The 20,309-nt window shown below is 47.4% G+C and overlaps 1 protein-coding gene across 1 annotated transcript in view; it reads right to left on the bottom strand.

The window, feature by feature from the left end:
* TCP11L1 (t-complex 11 like 1) overlaps positions 1-20,309 on the bottom strand; it is a 279,925-nt gene that overhangs the window by 22,031 nt on the left and 237,585 nt on the right. Inside the window, exon 9 of the mRNA XM_069223521.1 lies at positions 17,879-18,051. Coding sequence (XP_069079622.1) covers positions 17,879-18,051 — 173 coding nt within the window. The remainder of the gene's footprint in view (positions 1-17,878; positions 18,052-20,309) is intronic.

Below are 20,309 nucleotides of genomic sequence, written 5' to 3'. Positions count from 1 at the left end.
TAGCAGCACTGTGTGGATTTGGTGAGGGGTTCCTGGGGGTGGCACACCTGGTGCTGCAGCCCTCAGGGACCTCCCTTAGTACCCTATCCATAGGTACCAGGGGTACCATTTTCTAGGGTCTTACAGAGGGTGCTAAAGAGTGTGCCAATTGGGGAGACAACTGTGCAGTTTTGGGAGAGAGCTCTGGCACTGGGGACCTGGTTGGCAGGGACCCAGTGCACTTTCAGTCAAAATCAAATTAGATACCAGACAAAAAGTTGGGGCTAACCATGCCAAAAAGTAAGCTTTATTACAATGCCACAATATGCCTTCGAGCATTTGGGTGTCCATTGTGTTGGGCAAGGATCATGCCCAACCCGACCGGGCTTGCGTTAGCAACAACTTCTTAATGCAGCTTCAGATCAAAGTAGGCCATTTCAGTGGCGTTCTCAATTACATGTATGATTTTCCTAAAACATTGTTTACATTCAGGTGACCAATGAAATGTAGCAATCAGTCTCTTAAGGGAGCACATACTGTGACAAAGTCACTTATGTATATGAAACAATAACTGGCCATGCTGAGTAATGACCGTAACAAGGTAAGATCTTGTGGAGGACTGGTGTCTTACAAGGCTTGTACTTAAGCTGGATCTGGCATCATACTCTCAACAAAAGATATGGCCAAAGAAGATGAGCTTTGTGAAACTCACATTTCTCTGCATTCAAGGTTGGTCCTGCATCAGCAAGTAGTCGAAAAACTTCTGTAAGAGCTTTATCATGTTTTTTTCACGTGACCCCCAAAACTAGTATGTCACCATTGTAATTGAAAGCATTTGTGACAGGCTATATTATACGTCGGGCGACATCTTGAAAAAGTTCTGCCGCTGATGACAGACTGAAACCTAATCTTTTATATCTGAACAAACCAATGTGAGTAGAAAAGTTAGTAATGTACCTGCAATCTTCTTAAAGTTACAATTGATGATACCCTTTGTTCAGATCAAAGGGACCATTTAACTGTGCGATCATGTCAGTAATGAGCAGACTGGGATGTCGTTCTCTTTCAATTGACTTGTTAGCTTGACACATATCAATACAGATGTGCACAGTTTCGTCACTGTCCTTTTTGGGTACCCATGGAGTTGGACCAGTAGAGCGCTCAATGATATCATGCTTCAGCAATGTCTCAAGGTCTTTCTCAACAGCTTTTTTTAAATGAAATGAAATTGGTCTATGTCTTCGAGCAACAGGACAAACGTCCTCATTGATATGGATTTTCACTTTTATGTCTTAAACTTTCCTAATTCATAAAACAATGAAGGGAACTGACCTACTATTTCATGATTAGGATTCATGTAGTAGTTCACATATATCAGTCCCAGCAGCAGTATTGAAACAGAGTGAACAGGCACTTGGCTGACATTTCGGGATGCACTGTTCCTATGGGGAGCAGGGTCAAGACTGTTTTGCATATGTCTGGGTCCATACAGGGGCGGTGCGGTGAGCAAAAAAAAAAAAAAGACAAAGGATTTAACCCAGATTGGTGACTGGGGGTAAATGTTTGACTATGTTCAGCATTCCATCCATCATCTTTTGGGTTCATATAGTTGCCCTAAGTGGGAAGCTTACGCCCAGATGTGGGTCCCGTGCTCTCTGTGCCACTGGATTCAAGCTAACCTGGCTGATGAGGGGTGATACCCCGAAACAAGTCCTAGGATGCTTGTTTCTGGTGGAGGACTTTGCCTGGCAGTTCGGGTAGGACTGTTCCCATGAGGTGCAGGGGTCAAGACTGAAGTGGGTATGGCTGGTTCGAAACTGGGGTGGAGCGGTGAGCAAAAACACAATGGATTTAACCCAGATATGTGAATGTGGGTGAATGTTTGACAATGTTCAGCATTCTGTCCATCATCTTTTTGTGTTGCTATATGTGCCTGAGAGAACCATCGACTGGGCCCAAGTGCCCAGCGCTACAGATCTGCAAGGTTGCGTACTGTCAGTGTCCAGCATGCCTCGTCCATTTTTTTCTCTGCCACCACAAATCTGCCCTAATCATCGTACCGTGTTCCAGTGACTTGTAGCAGGAATGGGTTGGACAGCAGAATGGCCATGCCTCTAGATGAAGTGGTTTATCCAGAATGGTAAACCCTGATGAAGCCTCCATGGATAGGACAGGACAATGATAGCCAAAACAAGTGCATTTCTTGCAGCAGAAGTACAGATGGGGGGTGCTTTTTAATATATTGAAATACTGCTCCACGGTTAATCTTATTATTGAGCTTGTTCACGTTCCAGGAACGATTTCAAATATTTTGCATGTGTCTATCATAGGGGTTCAATGCTTGTATTATTAGCCAGCTGACTGCTGTTGCGCAAATTTTGGAACTAAACTAAAACTAAAATTCCCAACTCCCCCCCCCATGCACACTTCTAAAAGTGAAGCATCTGCTGCCCATCCTCAACCAGTGCATTATGCGTTACAAGGTAGGTAGCCTTGATAGAGTTCTGAGCGCTGCAACATGACTCGTGATGTCAGTGTAAAGCTGACTCTGCTGTGTTATAGAAACCCAGTTTCAGGTAACATGCTCAAGAGCCATACCAATAGGGAGTCCACCCAGTCCCATCCCAGACTGACACCTTTCATTGGTTATCTAACAAAAAAGGATATTGATAAGTCATTTGACTTCCAGATCTGGAAGTGGCTGAGAGGATTCTCTGGGACCTGAGTAATCAGCATCCAGTCCTTCACTAGCACTCCTGGTGCTGTGCCACCCATCAGATCAGTCTCTGTCCGTCACCTTCTGGTGTCATAGCTGGAGATTCATGGTGTTCCTTGATCTGCCCCCATGACTGTTGATCTCTCTGCACCATGGGAGGCATGGTCCTCTGCCCATCTCCGTGCCCAGGTCCCCAGATGTCAAGCCAATCTCATGCTGCACAGAATATAGATTTAAATAGTGCACCACATTCAATACATTTAAAAAGTCCAAATAATCAGTATCATTTCATTTGTCTCTTCTCTTTAGTCTTCTTTTCTTTTAAGATTAGAGCACATTCATAACAGCATCAGCCAACGCGTTTCGTTCTCAAACAGGACTTTTTCAGGGAGTACAAGAGGCACAGCTCGCTGCCAGCCTTTAGAGCACTCATGGGCATGAAGACCAGCTGGAACACCGTAGGAAAAGGCCCAAGGTCTAACGTAGAAGTGACTGCGCGCTAGAAAGCAGTGTACGTTTACCTTTGAACTCTAATCTTATGCTGCCTATGGCAATTCAAAGTAGCAAGACTTTACATCATATATGACTTTTCATTTCAGTCTCCGTGGCCATCTCTACCATTTTCTTTACATTCTGGCAGAAAAGTCCAACCTCCAGACTTACTCCTCCTTTGAGGGTCTCCACTGTTGTGTGCATGTTGCAAATAGCCTGGAAGATTCGCTCCTAAGTGATCGGTGGGTCTGGACCATCTCTGGGGGTGTCAGCCCCATCTGGTTTCTTGGGTGTCACCTTGGCATACTTATCAATTATATTGGGAGGCACTGCTGCTTGTGGTTTCTCCATGGAAGTACAGTTTGGGTCCACCCCCACCTAGTGGAGTGAATTAGCATCTTTTGTCAGGGACCAGGATCTTCCATCCCCCTTCCAGCAGTAAAGGCTGTCCCTAGTCAAGCGTCTCAAGGGGGGAAGGAGGTGAAGGATTCCCAGTTATCTCTATCTTGGTTGGCCCAGAGTTTATTTTAGTGGTTCACTCCTCCCTCTGCAGGGGTGGTACGAGTGGGATTCTGTGGTTTTTGGCTGGTCTTCCATTGCCCTTATGGACACACTTCCCCTTCTCACCACTCAGATGCCAGTCGAGACAGTCGCTCAATAAAAGTCAGGGGGTGGCTGCCACCAGCCCTCCGTGAGCTCCCTGGGGCCGCAGCCCTCATCTGTCACTACTGGAGCCAGGCTCCCAGACTGGCAGGACCCTGTCTTCCACTGCAGGCCCCTAGTTCCTCAGGGCTGGTGCCATCCCGGCTGCAGTCTCTCCCCACCTCAGCAGGCGACTGGAAGGCTCAGGTGCTCAGCTCCAGTAAGGAGTGGTTTTACCATCAGGTCCATCATTGCTCCAGTCTGTTGGCCGTAGGGTCAGTGCGGAAGAGTTCTGATCTGGCATAGGGACCAATGTCTTTTCGGCAACCATGGACCGCCACCGGTGTAAGGGGGGCAGGTTCTGCACTATTACAAGGCTCTGGGTCAGTTATAATGGTACGATCTGGGTTTACTCAGATCATCGACTTCAATAGGAGTCCGCCATAGTGCGCGGATGGTGTCTGGATCCTTCCTTATTTTCTTGTCCACCTGAGTGACAAACAGATGCTGGCCGTCAAAGGTTGAATTTAATGGCTGCTGTTGCACTTAGGGCCTAAGCACTGACACCCTAAGGAAAGCGTGACAGCGAAGGAAGACACTTGTGTTTATGCCCTTTGCTGCACACCTGATATTACCACTGCAAAATCTTTTCCCTTCAATGACCAAGTCTTGTCCCCTCTTTTAGTGTGCCTCTGGATGCTTCACCAGCTCCTTCATCACCTCCCAGTGGCATCAATAATATCTGGAGAGGAGGTCTATCCCACTTGTCTGATGTGTCGATTGTCTTGGACTCCTTGTCAGTGGGCAGGGAGCTGGTGGTTTGGGAATAATCTTGCCTGTGTCCAAGAGGGTGAAGTATGTTTTTTTAAATCTATTTTCATTCAGTACATGCAAAAGACTCTCAAAGAATGTCTGAGCTCTGCATCGAGGGCTGTTTCGGAGTTGTCCTTGGTGCCAATTGCGGGGTGGTCTTCAGTATCAGCCATCAAAGGACTGAATTCGATACCAACTTGTTGGAAAATGGGTTATTGGTAAGGGCAGGTTGGTACCTACACTTAGCAATAGGCCACTAACCTCCACTAAGGTCCAGTTAGGTCTCAGTAAATTAAACCCAGCTCAACCCTTAGTAGCTTGGCAACGAGCGTCAAGGCTTAACTTAGGAGACAGAGTGTAAAGCATTCAAATATCACAGAACAGTAATTAAATAAAACACATGAAACAGTTTAAAAATCCAAAACCAATTTATCAAAATAGATTATATTTTAATCTTTAAAATGACACCAAAACGAATAAAATCAGATAAGGGGAACCGGAGATATTAATTTTTAAAGATTTTTTTTTTTTTTAGTGCCTAGAAACAAAAAGCGCCAATCGGGTCATCTGGTTGCACCTCGACCGGGGCAAAGTCAAAGTTTCAGGCCGACCGCGATGGAGCCCTGCTCGGCTACAGGCCGCGGGAGGCCTCGGTTAAAATGTTACCTTCACACTTAGTCTTTTTTTCGAAGATTTTCTTCAGCGGGACGAACCTGCCAGTCCAATAAGACCTCCTGGAGCCCTTCTCCGGATACGCGATGCTGGAATCCTCGGTGGAGATTTTTACCTTCTGACTAAGTCGTTTTTTCGAGGTGAAAATCCTTCGACCGCGGTAAACCTGGATCTTGATCCGACGTCCATGGAGCCCTTCTCGGATACGCTGGCTGGGAGGTCCCGGTCAACTTTTTACCTTCGGACTTAGTCTCTTTTTCTGAGATTTTCTTTACCGGGACGAACCAGAAAATCAGGCCGGGTCGCGGTTGAGGCAAGCCGGCTAGAGTTGCCGCGGAGGGTCGGTCCCTCTATGGAGCTTTTTTTTACAAAAGTTGTCCAAACTTCTGGGGCTTCTCCCAGATGTCCTTTTAAGGTTCTTTTGGGGTCCACAGCTCACCCCAAGGGTCCAGAAGTTCTGAGATGGTCCTTGGGGGTGCGGACTACAACTCCCAGAATGCACCTGGCGCAAACTCCTTTTTGGCCACTGGACAGTGGTCAGCTGGTCGCTTTCTTCAGGAGTGGGTGCAGGGGACTCTGGATAGCAATTTTTCACCTGTAGCAAACAGGGAGTCCCTCCTTGAACCAGTTGAAGCCAGGCAAAGCCCTTCTTGTGGTGAAGCCGAAGTGTGCAGCTGGTGCAGTCCTTCTGAGTGCAGGTTCCAGGTGCAGGCCAGGGGTCCAGCAGGGCAGTCCTTCTTCTTCTGTTGTTCTTCCTTGATGGATGTGGTAGGGAACTGAGATGTGGGTGCAGGTCTGCCAGTTTTATCCTTGCTCCTGGGTGAAAACCAGGGGGGTCCTGGTTCTCCAATCAGGTGCAGGGTCCTTCCCCCTGCGATGACCACTTCCTGGGAAGTGTGGCAAAAATCAATCCCAGGAGGCAACATTCTCCAAAAATCCATCATGGCTGAATCTGATTTTTGGAGGTTACATCTGGCTGAGCCCACCCACTGGTGTGGCTAAAAATCATAAACACACCCCTCTCCTAATCTAATCAAGGGGGCACCTAGTTGTCTGGGGTTGCAGGATGTGGGGGTGTTGCTGGTTGCTCCAAATGTCCTTCTCTGCCTTTGAAGACCAGTTTGGCAGCCCTCCCCCTTCCTGCCTCACCATCTGCTGAGGGGAGATTCCCTCCCACAGGCACATTCCTGTGTGTGAAGCCAGGCCACTTCACACCTCATCAAGGCAGCTTGGCCAAGCTGCTCGAGGTTGGCCAATCAGAGCACAGCAGCAAAAACAATGCAGGGCTGAAATTGGCAACTTTTCAGGTAAAGTTTAAAACTCTTTACCTGAACAAGTTATATTAAATCCAACAACTGGAAGTTGTGGGATTTATTACAACAATTAATTTGATACCAAACTCTTGGTATGCATCATTTAAGGAGACTTTAAAAATTAAAATAAAGTCTCCCCATTCTAGCCTATGAAGGCCATTTACTACAATGAGGGGAAAACGAATTTGGCTGTTTTTACCTCACCAGGGCTTATAAAACTATTTTAATAAAGTCCCTGCTTATAGTTACACGGCACCCAGCCCTAGGGGCACATAGGGCACACCTTAGGGGTGACATATGTAAAAATAAGGTAGTTTAAGACTTTGGAACTACTTTTAATTCCAAAGTCGAATTTGCATATAACTTTAATTTAAAAGCAGCCAGCAAGGCAGGCCTGCCTTTAAAATGACACTGGGCACCCCAGCAGTGCACCTATGGGTGCACTACCTACGCTGTGGTCCCTAAACCTACATGCCCTACCATATACTAGGGACTTATAGGTAGGTTAACTTAGCCAATTATAATTAGCCTAAGTTGCATATCCATTTTACACAGAGCACAGGCCCTGGGACTGGTTAGCAGTACCCAGGGCACCATCAGAGTCAGGAAAACACCAGCAAAAAGTGGAAAATGGGGCAAAAAGTTAGGGGGCCTCTGCAATAATCCCTGTTTTCTCACACAACTGCGCCTTTTCCATGTCTCAGTGCCAAGAGGACAGTTGACAGTGGTGAGCTTTAGCGCCCTTAGGTGGGGCCTTCATTGGTATCAATGCAACCTCTCCAATCTGAGACGTAGCAGCTGGAGATGCTTTATCCGACTTTATGCCGTTTTAAGCTCAGCTCTGGGCTTGATGCCTAACTCCTGTGGGAGCGCTGCTCTGCCTCAGTGACTGGGCATTTTGGGGCTTGAGACTGACATTGAGGCAAATCTTGCACGTTCGGCAAAAATATTGTATTCGGTCGTCAGCCTAGAGCATGCTGGACTTATCAGTGCAGCCAGCCTTGTGAACTCTACTGTTAAAAAAAGGTGTGTACCATATCTGAAAAAGGAAATGTATTTTTATTTTCTGCTTTGCTAGATCTAAATTAGCACTTAGAAGTAGCAAAAACAGGGTAGGATTGCTATAGATTAATAAGAACAATCATATTGGAGTGGTATGTAATATCAATGTACCTGGTAACTATTGCTGCTGTCATATTTGTCTTCATCAGGGCGCCAGGCTGTGATGTTTTGGTAGCATGAGTGCCATACGTTTCCAACCAGCGCCAAGCACTATTAGAGCAATCAAAGAAGTGCATGCATTGTTCCATTGGCGACCACACAGAGACGTGTCAGAAAAAGAAGTAAATACTTCAAGTCGATTTCACAGAGGTGACGGTACACAGGCCAGAAAGGAACTTCGTTGCCTCTAGACGGCAATGGTGTAGTCAGGAAAAAAACATAATATGCGCATTATCCACTTTAGTCTCAGCAAGTTTTCTGGCCTCACACAGAACTGAATCTCTGTCACGAAAATGCAACAGCCTGAGTACCATTGGTCAAGGGCTGGATCCGGGTCGGAGTTTCCTTGCAGGAACACAGTGCGCTCCCTCAATGGAGAAATATTGGGAGAATGTATGTAGGGGAAGCAGCCACTGTTTCACCTACGGCATCGCATCTCGACCCTCCACCTCCTCCAGAAGGCCCACAATACAAATGTTGTTCCTCCTAGATCTCCCCTCCGTATGTTCAGCGCTCGAGCATACTGACATGTTCCAGTAGTGCCTGTATGGAGGTGTCCATGCATTGTGATTTCAGCTATAGGTCTGCAAGGGACTTTTCCACCAAGACAAACCTGTCAACGAGCTTACGGTTATCTGCATGCAGGAGCGTAAGATCAGTAGCTACACTGTCAATCTTGGTTTCTAAGGATGTCCGAGTCACCAGTACAGTGTCTATTTTGTCTTCCAATAACTTGGAGCAGGCAGGAGGTTGCGACTGTGAAACATCCTTAGTAGGCACGGCAGGGGCCGACAATGGATGCAATGGTGTTCCCTGAGCGGTAGTGCGTTAGCGCCTCATTATTGGTAGGTGTGTCTAGAAATCACCCAATCCAGTCACAAGCGCTAGTATGCAAGCAGTCAGAAAGTATTAGGCACAACAGCGTAGGTGATGTCTATAAAAAGAGAGGCCAGCCTCAGCTCAGAAACATCATTGAAAGTCCAAGTCAAGCATTTATGCAAAGTAGCATCGTCAGAGTCATTTGGGGGTGGGGGGAGAATGAAATAGAGCAGCATTGCGTTAATGCGGTTCAGTAGGTTTTGACATGTTACCAGGAGTGTCTAGGGTACACTGCTTGTGGTTATGGCCCAAAAGGAAGGAGTCAGGCCCGGTGTCAGAGCGGGTTGCATGCCTGAGGCCCCAAGAGAAATTAGTGTGTTAATGTAGGGGAATAAGGAGATGGGTTCTGCCGCGGAAAGAAGTCAGACAGGGCTCAAAGGGCCGACATGGCGCTCCCGTGCCTAGAAGGCACACCAAAATCTGGAAGGATCAAGCTGGCAGTCGGGTTCAATGGGACTCTTGAGCAGTTAGGGCTAGCAATTCAACTAGTCAGTAAAGCAGGCCCGTAAGCAGGGAAGGCCAAGGTAGGCTGGCATTGTTTAACTTGCCCGGATGATTGCATGTGGTTTTACAAAGATTATCGGTGGATGCAGAGACTAGGCCCCAGTGCCACAAATTCTCATGCCGAGGCAAGTAGAGGTGGCCAGACATGAAGAAGGCCCAAGAGCAGTGTGCCCAACAACCAGGGCACAGAAGAAATTGTGTCTTCAGTCAGCGGCAAGGGCCTAGGTCTGATACGACCCTCGGGCTCCCTCTTGCAGGCACAGTCCTGGCCAGTGCAGGACAGTGGTGGCACTTAGACCCTCACCACCAATGGGAATCGGAGGAAAGCCCCAGGGGTGATAATTAGAGCCAGGCGCGTGATGCGACCTGTAATTTCCCACTACCTGTGACTTAGCCTGGCTCCTGGGTTCGCAGCAGTCACAGCAACAAGGGGGGAGGGGAACTCAGAAGGGCAGTGTCACCACAGCACCCTGGCTCACCTGACATGGGCGTACAAAATAGTCGGCAGCCGGGCCACCCGCGTAATTCTCCAACGCAGTCCTCCGGCCAACCAGAGGGGGAAACTCTGGTGCTGAATATGAGCCGATCAGCTCTCTTCACCAGGATTGGTCACCGCAGCAGCCTGCAAATCACATGCCTCTACTGCAGCATCATCAGGGAGACATGCCCCCGAGCAGCCCTGAGATGATAGTTGCTGTCAATTTCCCACCATGCGGGTGTAGACCTCAGCCGGGCTCCAGCTGCAACACCAGTCTTAGGGGGATAATTATCCCAGTACCAACGCATCCACTGGTAGGGGACAGCAATGGGAGTATTTTGGGACAGGTTAAGGCAGTGGATGGTCAGCTTTGGTCATGATTTTTAGTGGATAACGGGGTAAGTGCACAGAGCTTCTTTAGATAGCATCTGCCATTTTGGCCCCTGCTAGCCACACCACCACATTAGGAATCTTAATAAGTAGCGCCACCTTCATTGTGGGAGGATAGCATCCCTGCTGGTAGGCCCCCTCCACCACTGTCACAACCTCCTAACTTTTTCCACAAAGAGCGCAGGAGGTGATTTATAAAATTCACGCGGACATTCATCCATACAAGGGGTTTTCTCGCTTTCCATCCAATCTAGGGCTGCACACACCTTTTCACTTGGTATAGGTTGGTCCAGTTCATCTCACAAGTTCATCTGCAATCAGGAAAGTTGCACTGACATTAAGTAAGCAGTCAGTCTGTGTCTGTTAGGCACTCCCCTCTGTGTGTACACCCTTTGTAGATGTGATTTGAATGCCACACTGATGGGGTCCGGAGTTTGACGTGCTGGGCCCACATCATCAGTAACAGATGCAATGCATGTTCTGTTGAGTTCCCAGGTAGGGACCCAAGTCAGTAGTGTTTCAGATTTAATCTCCTCTCTATGTAGCTTCTAGTGAAATGTCTAGTGGATGTGTTCATCTAGTTTGTCTCGTTTAGGTGATGCTTTATGTCAAACAGAGTCTTGATACCTTAACCCACCCAATCCCTTAAGTGGGGCATTTGTGATTCTACCTCAGTTAGGCTTTGTTCCCTAATCTTATTCTCCCTTCGGAGTTGTTCAGCTACACCTACTATTCTGTAGATGGCAGCACCGCAAAACACCTCTGTCACTGCTTCCTATTTGAAATCCTAATTTGCAGTGGAGCCCCAGTTATCCTCAAAATACTTAGTTGTGACCTGATTAAGATGGGTAGAAAACTCAGGCCCTCATTCTGACCACCACATTACGCCCGTGGAGGCGGACCGCCAACACCACCAGGTTGCCGCCAGCAGACAGTCTGGCGGTCTCAATTCGGCGCCCTTGGGATTACAAGACCCTTTCTGCCAGCCTTTGCATGAGGGTAACCCCCCATGCAAAGACTGGAGGAAAGGGGGTGCCGGGGGCCCCATAGACAGTGCGACGGCTGCTGCTGGACCCGCCGCATCCCCCACATTGCTGCCGGCTTGATTACGAGCCGGCGGCAATGTTAAAGCCCTGTTCACAGCAGGGCCGGCGGGTGAAAACACTCTGGCCGGCAGGTGGAAACGTTGTTTCCGCTTGCCGGCCCTGTGGTGAACTTTTAATAGGGCAGACAGTGTTCAGACTGCAATGGCGGTCTACCGACAGTTTGATTTCCGCCAAACTCCGAATGAGGGTCTCAATGTCTGTGAGGGTTGGGTTCCCAACCTTCAAACAGGGATATACAAATGTACAAACGCAAGAGCCTCATTAAGACAGGGGAGTGATCTGAGAGGATTCTGCCCATATAGGCCACCTCAAGGCAGTTAACACAGATCTCATGGCTAAGGAAGAAGTCATCATATCTACTGTAGGAGTCCTGTGGCGGTTAATAGTATGAATATACTCTATCTTGCGTGTGTCTGAGTTCCCAGAGATTGACCAGGTGCATTTGATAAACAACATTTATTAGTTTGGTGGTTATCTTCGTGTGAGATTTGTCTCTCAACAGATGTCTGTCCATCATATGGGACATAACACAGTTAATGTTACCTGTCCACATGATAGGGGAGCCCAGATGAGGTAATGTGAATTCCTAGATCCTCTTGATGAATGCAATGTTATCCATAACTGTGCCATGGACATTGAGACAGGGAGGTACACCTTTTGCTGGCGACCATAAGATAGTGGTCCTCAGGGTCCCAAGTCACAACGTTAACCGTAAAAGGCACCCCTCTATTCACCCAGATCAATGCCCAATCCCTAAGAATAGTAAACTACAGAATGTAGTGGTCTCCTACACTTTGTGGCTAATTTAGCATGCTCCTGTGAAGTAAGGCGCGTTTCCTGCAAAAACAATATGCCAGCGTGTTGCTGCTTAATGTAAGAGAAGATTCTATGGGCCTGATTTAGTTTGGCAGATGGGGTTACTCTGCCACAAACGTGTCAGATATCCAGTCTCCCAAATTATGATCCCATTATATCCTATGGTAATTGTAATACGGCGGACAGGATACCTGTCACGCTTGTGACGGAGTAACCCGTCCGTCAAACTCTAAATCATGCCCAATGTCTTTTAATAAGGTTCTTTAAACCACAGACATTCCATTTAAGTAGTTTAATGTCATGCATCATAGTTGTACAGTTTCACAGGTTGGGTCTCCAACACACCCTTGCAACCACTTGGGATCAAAAAAGCCAGGGTCAATAGCTGTGTCACTGCATGTAGTGTGAGCATCATACCATGCCTCTCCTGCCATAGTTCTTGTCAATGAAAACCTGACACCCTTCCCACCTCCTTCTGGACTTTTAAAAAGGGATTATTAATGTGAGGGTGAAAAATCTCCTGAAATGCAGTAAAGTAACATTACTTCATAGAGTGCTATGTAGCTCGATGAGGTCATCAAAGTCTTGGTCCAGAGCACCTCCTCCCACCAAAACAAAACCCCACAACAAACGTAACCAAATAACAGAACATCATTTCAACTACACAGGACAAAACCACTTCAGACCATCTATATTGCCAGTCTTATAGGTCTTAGTCCCTCGTGGACTATTGGTCAATTAGTGTGCCATCAATAGCAAGGTCTTTGTGCCACCGTCCTGTGTCCACGTTCTACTGAGAAGTAGTTGAACAGACCCTTAGGCTTTAACACAGCTAGGATCCAGTGTTCAAGAAAGAGTACCATAGATGGGCCTTACCTTCTCCGGAAAGCCCAAAAAATAGGACATTAAAGCACCTGGACCAGCCACCTGCATCCTCTGCCCTCTCATGAAGAGCTATACTCATCTCTTGAAGCAAGATCACAGTTATTTTTCCAAAATATGTTTACTTGGTTTTCTATGCATATACAACATTGCAGGATGCAAACACGCATCCCAAACAGTAATAAACCACAGAGGGAGTTGTACAGGTTAACAGCTCAATTCGCAGTCATATTAATGCAATTTGCCGACAACACAATAGGTACAGTATGGGATATTGTTGCAGTCACATGTGGCCTGGGACAGTCAAGGCCGGTTCTCATCCCCAACAAGGTCAAGCCCATTGTAAGTCCTCCAAGAACGCCAGACTTTATGGAATTTTTGGGGACACCCTCTGCCTTTGTATGCAACTTTCTCCAGAGCCATAAACATATCCTTCCCCTTTCTCCATTCTCGTAGTGTGGGGACCTCTGGCAACCCCCAGTACCTGGCCACATTCCTCTACGCCACCACCAATCTTAAGTTACTAAAGAGAAGATTGGCCAGTGGGACATATATATTCTTTGGTATGCCCAGGGAGAATGTATTTCGGCTCAAGTGGGATATCAACCCCCAGCGTGCTGCATAATTCACACACTATATTGTCACAGTATGACTAGATCAGCGGGAAAGCCCACGGCGGATGCAGGAAAGTTCTCTTCACCCACTGCATCTCATAAAGTCTGGGGACAACATTCTTCCCACGGCTTGCAGCTGCATTTTATCAAAATAAACCCTTTGCAGAATCTTAAGGTGTATTAGCTGAAGCCTAGGTTTAATAGCTACCTACCTGGGTGCATCGAGGCAGTCTCCCAATCACTGTCATCTATTTCAACTGTATCTTGTACCTAGTGCTCTCTGAGCTTAATCAAATTATCCGGCATGTTGCTGTTCAGTGTTTTGTAAGTGAGGAAAATGTCCTCCCACCAAGCTAAGCTGGTCACTGTTGCAAGCATCTCCTGCATATTTGTCTGGATTGTGGACACTGTGTCCTCCATGGTCTTTGTCAAAAGCAAGAACTTTCAAAGGTCTGTTCTCACTAAGGTAAATTCAGTGTGCCATAGTGTCTATTTTATGCTCCAAGGCCTGAGTCCTTGATCGTCCGCATCCTATTTGAGGTCATCAGTCTACACCTCTACTGCAACAGACAGAGGGGGCTATGAACGTCCGGACGCCACTGTGGTGCACTGCTCTAGATTGTTTTTTTAGAAATTGGGTTTCTGGCTGATTGGGGTGTGAGCCCTGGTCAAGCACCAACCACAATCCTTGTCAGGCTAGGTCAGAGACAAACTCCAAATAAACCTGCGCTCAACATCCTGGAAGCTTGGCACAGAGCAGTCAGACTTAACTTAGAAGCAATGTGTAAAGTATCTGTGCAACACTTCAAGCAGTAAAACAGTGAAAACACCACACAAAAAATATCCCACACCAGATTAGAACAATAAAGCAGAATCTAATAAATAAACAAGACAAAAATGCCAAATGTCCAATCAGCAGAACTGGAGTTATGAATATAAAAAAAGAGAATATGCTCTAAAATAGAGCCTAAAACCATAAAGAGCCAACCACGACTGGTCATGCTGGACCAGGTCAAAGTTAAAAGTTCAGGCTGACCACGATGGAGCCCGGGTCGAATACAGTCCCAGATTAGACCAGCTTTATCTTCTCATGTTTTATGACAAGAGTCCCGTTTGCATGAAACAAGGTCACCAGGAGCAATGAGAGCATCACAGGTGGCAGTATGCATGGTGAGAAGCAGGCCAGATGTGACAGACAGGCGTGCTGGAGTTTCACCTTGGTGGCGGGCTGACGATACTGCTGAGTGAAGAGAAAGGCTGGCGATGGCTTGCGCTGGTTTTAAGTGCGAGTGGCGCGTTTCCTGTGTGAACTGGCCTATTTGCATTTGCGAAGAGCCCAAAAGCATGTATTTAAGAGCCCAAGAGCAATCCCAAGGATCTACGACCTTAGGGGCACCTCTTGGTGGTCAGGAACTCACTGAAGAAGGGGCCAGGAGCTGTTGGGGAGCCTGTTATGACTCTGAGGATTCACTCAGGAGCCCAGCAGACTACCCCCTTGGGGTCCTGGATTTAAGATGGAGTTGCAGGTTCAGTTATTTTTCCCCCTGCAAGGGGGCAGCAGGCAACAGGTCAGCAACAGTTCCTTGTAGAGTGGCAGTCCTTCTTCCTGACAGACAATCCACAGGTCCAGAAGTGTACTGAAGTGGTGGTGTCTGGGGTCCGTATACACAGTTGTGCCTTTGAAGTGGGCAGAAGTTTCTAGAGGCATGCCTCTGAAAGGCATAGATGCCTTGTCTTCCCTGCCCTGGCTTCAGACTAACTACAGGACACAGCCTATTCAGGTGTAAGTGAGACAGGGCCCAGCTCCTCTCTCCCATCCTGCCAGTGATAACCCATCTAGTCACACCTAAGCTCCTAATGTGTGTGGGTGTCTAGGAGGAGTACACAAAGCCCAACTGCCAACTACACCCAGTCATGTAACCAGAGACAGGTTGCAGGCATCAAAAGGCTAAGGCAGGAAAATGCCAACTTTCTTAAAGTGGCATTTTCTGAATTGTAATTTAAAATCCAACTTAACTAGAAGTTAGGATTTTAAAATAGGATTCCAGGGACACAAAACATGACCCAGACATCTCTTCCCATTTGGAAATAACACTTATAAAAGGGCAACTCCAATGTTATCCTATGAGAGAGAGAAGCCGTGCAGTAGTGAAAAACAAGTTATAGTGTTTCACTACCAGGACAAGTACACATCCAACCTTTAAAATACACTGCATCCTGCCCTTAAGGCTGTCCTAAGCCTGCCTCGGGGTGACATATGTATTAAAAAGGAAGGGTTGGGCCTGGCAAAAGGCTTATTTTGTCAGGTCGAAATGGCAGTTTAAATCTGCACACAGGCTCTGCAATGGCAGGCGACCTGAAATATGTTTAAAGGGCTACTTAAGTGGGTGGCACAATCAGTACTTAGACTCACTAGTAGCATTTAATTTACTGGCTCTGGGCACATATAGTGCTCTTTACTAGGGGCCTTTAAGTAAATGAAATATGCCCATTGGGTATAGGGCAATGTTACCATGTTTTGAGTGGGGAGCACAAGCAGTTTAGTACAGTAGTAAAGTACAAAAAAGACCTAAGACCAGCAAAAACAGGCGGGGGGATAAAAATGTTAGGGGGAAACCCTCCCGAGCAAGCCAGGTCTAACACTGTTGCTCTGTGTCAGTTTACCAGGCTTCTCCTTCACCAAAGAAAAGCCAAAAAGGGGCATAGGCGTCCCCAAAGCAACCCTCGGGGAGTTCCACTATCTCATGTGCAGGTCCACAGCCCCCCCCCCCCCCCCCCCAAATGCCGTGGTAACAGTCACAGGGACTAGTTGTTATATTTAGAGGAGGAGGCGGGAACCCAGCGCTATGAACCAGACAGGTAACAGATGTGCACAGAACCCACAACTGTTTCACACTTAAGGGCTTCTTCACCAACAGTTGTTCACAAAGCCTGTTACTCTGCAGTCCACAGCTGTAATCCTATATTATACTTGGCTAAATTAGTCTCAAGAATCACAGGCCAACATCCATGGCACATGTCTGCAGAAAGCATACAAGCTGCCTAGCAACCACTCTGTGCCATTGCTGCTGCAGTATTAGTGCCACCAATGTCCCTAGCGCAGCACTCCATAAGATACAGGTATGCCCACACTGGTAACTTCCTCGTCCTCCTCAGGCAATCACAAGGATACCGCCCATTTGGGAACTCAGAGCCCCAGCACCTTCCCCACAATCTGTCGCAGTCACCTCTGCAAGCGCCCAGTGAGGTGCGGCAGTAACATCTGCTTGTCAGGGGCCTGCGGGGCACCCAGAGCAGGCCAGTGTTGCCTTACAATTCAACTGTGCCAATTTCCAGTCATGTCAGGACAGTTAAGGTGGCGCACAAGAGTGCCCTCGCTCCCACCAGAGGGCACAGGAGCAGTTCTAGAGAGAGCCCAACCTTCGTCGTCTCCAAGGCAAATCCTGCTGCAACACATCCCTTCCCACAGGGTCTCAGGGTATAGCTTTCACACAGCTGGAAAACCGCAGCCGCTCTACACTCAGCCTCCATTCGACAAATGGCCTCCCGGTCCGACAGCCACTACAGCAATCCCCTAGTAGCCTGCCTTCTTGGATTGCATTGCAATCTCACGATCTTTACTCACCTGAGCACAGCAAAGAGGCTTCCAGACTCACATATACATATATGAGTGCAGATGTGACTGAGTGTCCTGTGTAGACCTCTGGTCATTTTTAGTGTCGGTTGGTAGCATTTTACAAGGATTTCCCAGGATGTTGTTGTGATCCGCACTGAGCCAGGTGGAGATGCGTCTACTCCAACATCTTGCTGGCCGCGTTCTCATGTTTCAGTTTTATAGAAAATTTAGTCTTGTATGTGTAAGGTATCCAGATCCATGGAAACCAAATAGCCTGAAAGACTGGAGTGATCTTTATGTTCTGTCAAACAAAAGGTGCCCTGAGTAAGCCATTCTAGGTAGCATAACAATGCTAAATGAAATGGATCCATCAAAAAACAACACTGTTTTTAGCCCATACTTCACTAACCCAATGCTCAGAGAATGTCAGAATAGGGATATATACACTAATACTTTCACTTGTAATGTTCTCCAACTAAAATAGAAACTTGCCCAGAGCTCCTCTTTCTTTTTAACCTTCTGTAAAACTGTAGATCCAGCAGCTTTGTTGTTCTCCTTAACTAGGAAATATTTGCGCCATAAACTAATACGTATATCATCTAAATATTAAAAAGGAAGGCTAATTGGGGCATGATGAATGATAACGCACTTATGACATTTCAAAGATGTGTATTTAGCATTTATCCATTGAATAAAATGTAAGCTACCAAATACAAATCTTTTCATAGTACAGAAGGGCAATTACCTATTAGTTTGTGAATATGATTATTTGGGTCTGCTGCAGCCTGGATCTGTCCTTTAAGCGTCATCTCTTTTTCAGCAGAAAATGGTGTGAATCCATGCTGAGATAGACAGCTGTTAACTTCTGCACATATCTTCTCACTGATAGTAGCCATAGCTTCACTTAAATTAAACGACCTAGAAAAAAACAAAAAACTGTGAATATTGCTGGTAAAAAAGTGGACAAATAAAAGCGTTGGTTAGGTATCCTCATCAAAACAGACATTGTACTGATAATAAGGAGTAAATACCCTCTGTAAAATAAGGTTATCATAATTACATTTAAATTAGAGCATTCTGTACTTTTAATAATTATTTGTTTTTATATATTGCATGATACCACACATCTTAGCATTTCTAAGTGATGCAGCACATGCTGCTATTGGCCAATAAAATAAAATGATACTGTAGGAAAATGGCTCCCTGTTGCAGTTACCCCCCACTTTTTGCCTGATATTGATGCTGACTTGACTGAGAAGTGTGCTGGGACCCTGCTAACCAGGCCCCAGCACCAGTGTTCTTTCCCAAAAACTGTACCATTGTTTCCACAATTGGCACGCGCCTGGCACACAGTTATGTCCCTTGTAACAGGTACCAGTGGTACCAAGGGCCCTGTGGCCAGGGAAGGTCCCAAAAGGCTGCAGCATGTATTGTGCCACCCTGGGGGACCCCTCACCATCACACGCACACAGCCTTTGCAGCTGGTGTGTGCTGGTGGGGAGAAAAAGACCAAGTCACCATGGCACCCCTTTCACGGTACCATGCCCACAAACCACTGCCTGTGGCACAGATAAGTCACCTCTCTAGCAGGCCTTACAGCCCTAAGGCAGGGAAAGCTATACCACAGGTGAGGGCAATATGCCCCTACAGTGTAAATCTATTCTTAGATATGGTAAGTGCAATGTGACCATATAAAGTATATGGGCTGGGAGTTTATCATTACAAACTCAACAGCTCATAATAGCTTCACTGAAGTCTGGGAAGTTTGTTACCAAATGTCCCAGCACAATAAACCCACACTCATGTCAAGTGTTGGAGTTATTGAAAAATGCACCCAGGGGGCACCACAGCTAGTGGAGATGCCCGCCTCTGGACAAAGCCCTGCTTTTGGCAGCAAGTCCGGCAGGAAAATTAGGGAAAACAAGGAGGAATGACCACTTCAGCTGGGATCAGCCCTAAGGTGTCCAAAGCTGAAGTGACCCTCTCCTTGCAAAATCCTCCATCTTGATTTGAAGGACAGGGACCAATAGGATTAGGTCTGTGTCCCCCTTCCCAAAGGGAGTGGACACTGGGAGGTGTAGTCACCCTCAGGGACAGTAGCCATTGGCTACTTCCCTCTGACCCCTGTAACACCCCTAAATCCAGGATTTAAGGGCTCCCCTAAACCTAACTCATCAGACTCCTGGCGACCTCACGAAGAAGAAAGAAGAAAAGAAGGACTGCTAAGCCAACACTCAGCAGAGAAGACTGAAGACATCAACAGACTTGGCCCCAGCCCTACAGGCCTGTCTGCAGCTTCTGACGCCTTGCAACCAAAAGGCAAAGCATCCTGAGGGCTAGCGACCTCCTAAAAGTCTCAAGAGGACTGCCTGCACCCCAGAGGACCAAGAACTCATGTGGACAGTGGTCCTGTCCAGTGTCTAGAAAGAAACACCAGCAAAGAACTCCAGAACCACTCCCAGATCCCCAAGTCCTGCCCACTCTGCTCCCAACACCCACAGCCCATGTCCAGGTGGCCCAACCAACTAAATGTGGTCCCCAGGCGATTCTGACCTAGTGTCTACCCTGGGTTGACCCCTCCTGTTCAACACAACAACGCCTGCAGCCTAAATCCGAAGGACACCCATGACGGCGACAGAAGCGGACGAAGATTCCGGACGCCAAAAAGTACATTCCACTGGCAGCCCCCTGGCCTTCGGGAATCCGACCTTCTATACAGCAACGTCCAGCAGGCGGCCCTCCTCCTTGTCCAGCCTTTGGTTTTCCAGGACCGGGTGTGTGTTTGGTGGTGACCTGTGGCACCCCCGGTGCTCCTCTAAACCCCCCAGGTCTGCCCTCCGAAGACATGGTGTAAGGAAATGCCTCCTTGATCCCAGTGTGCAATTTATTGTAACATGCACCCAGAGGGCATCTTAGAGATGCCCCTGAATACCAATCCGACTTCTAGTGTAGGCTGACCAGTTTCTGCCAGCCTGCCACACTCCAGACAAGTTGCTGGCCACATGGGGAGAGTGCCTTTGTCACTCTGTGGCCAGGAACAAAGCCTGTACTGGGTGGAGGTGCTTCTCACCTCCCCCTGCAGGAACTGTAACATCTGGCGGTGAGCCTCAAAGGCTCAGCCCTTTTGTTACAGCATCCCAGGGCATCCCAGCTAGTGGAGATGCCCGCCCCTCCGG

The sequence above is a fragment of the Pleurodeles waltl genome, chromosome 3_1, assembly GCF_031143425.1.
Source record: "Pleurodeles waltl isolate 20211129_DDA chromosome 3_1, aPleWal1.hap1.20221129, whole genome shotgun sequence".
In the NCBI taxonomy this organism is placed as follows: Eukaryota; Metazoa; Chordata; class Amphibia; order Caudata; family Salamandridae; genus Pleurodeles; species Pleurodeles waltl.
This window is presented reverse-complemented; position numbering and strand designations above follow the sequence as displayed.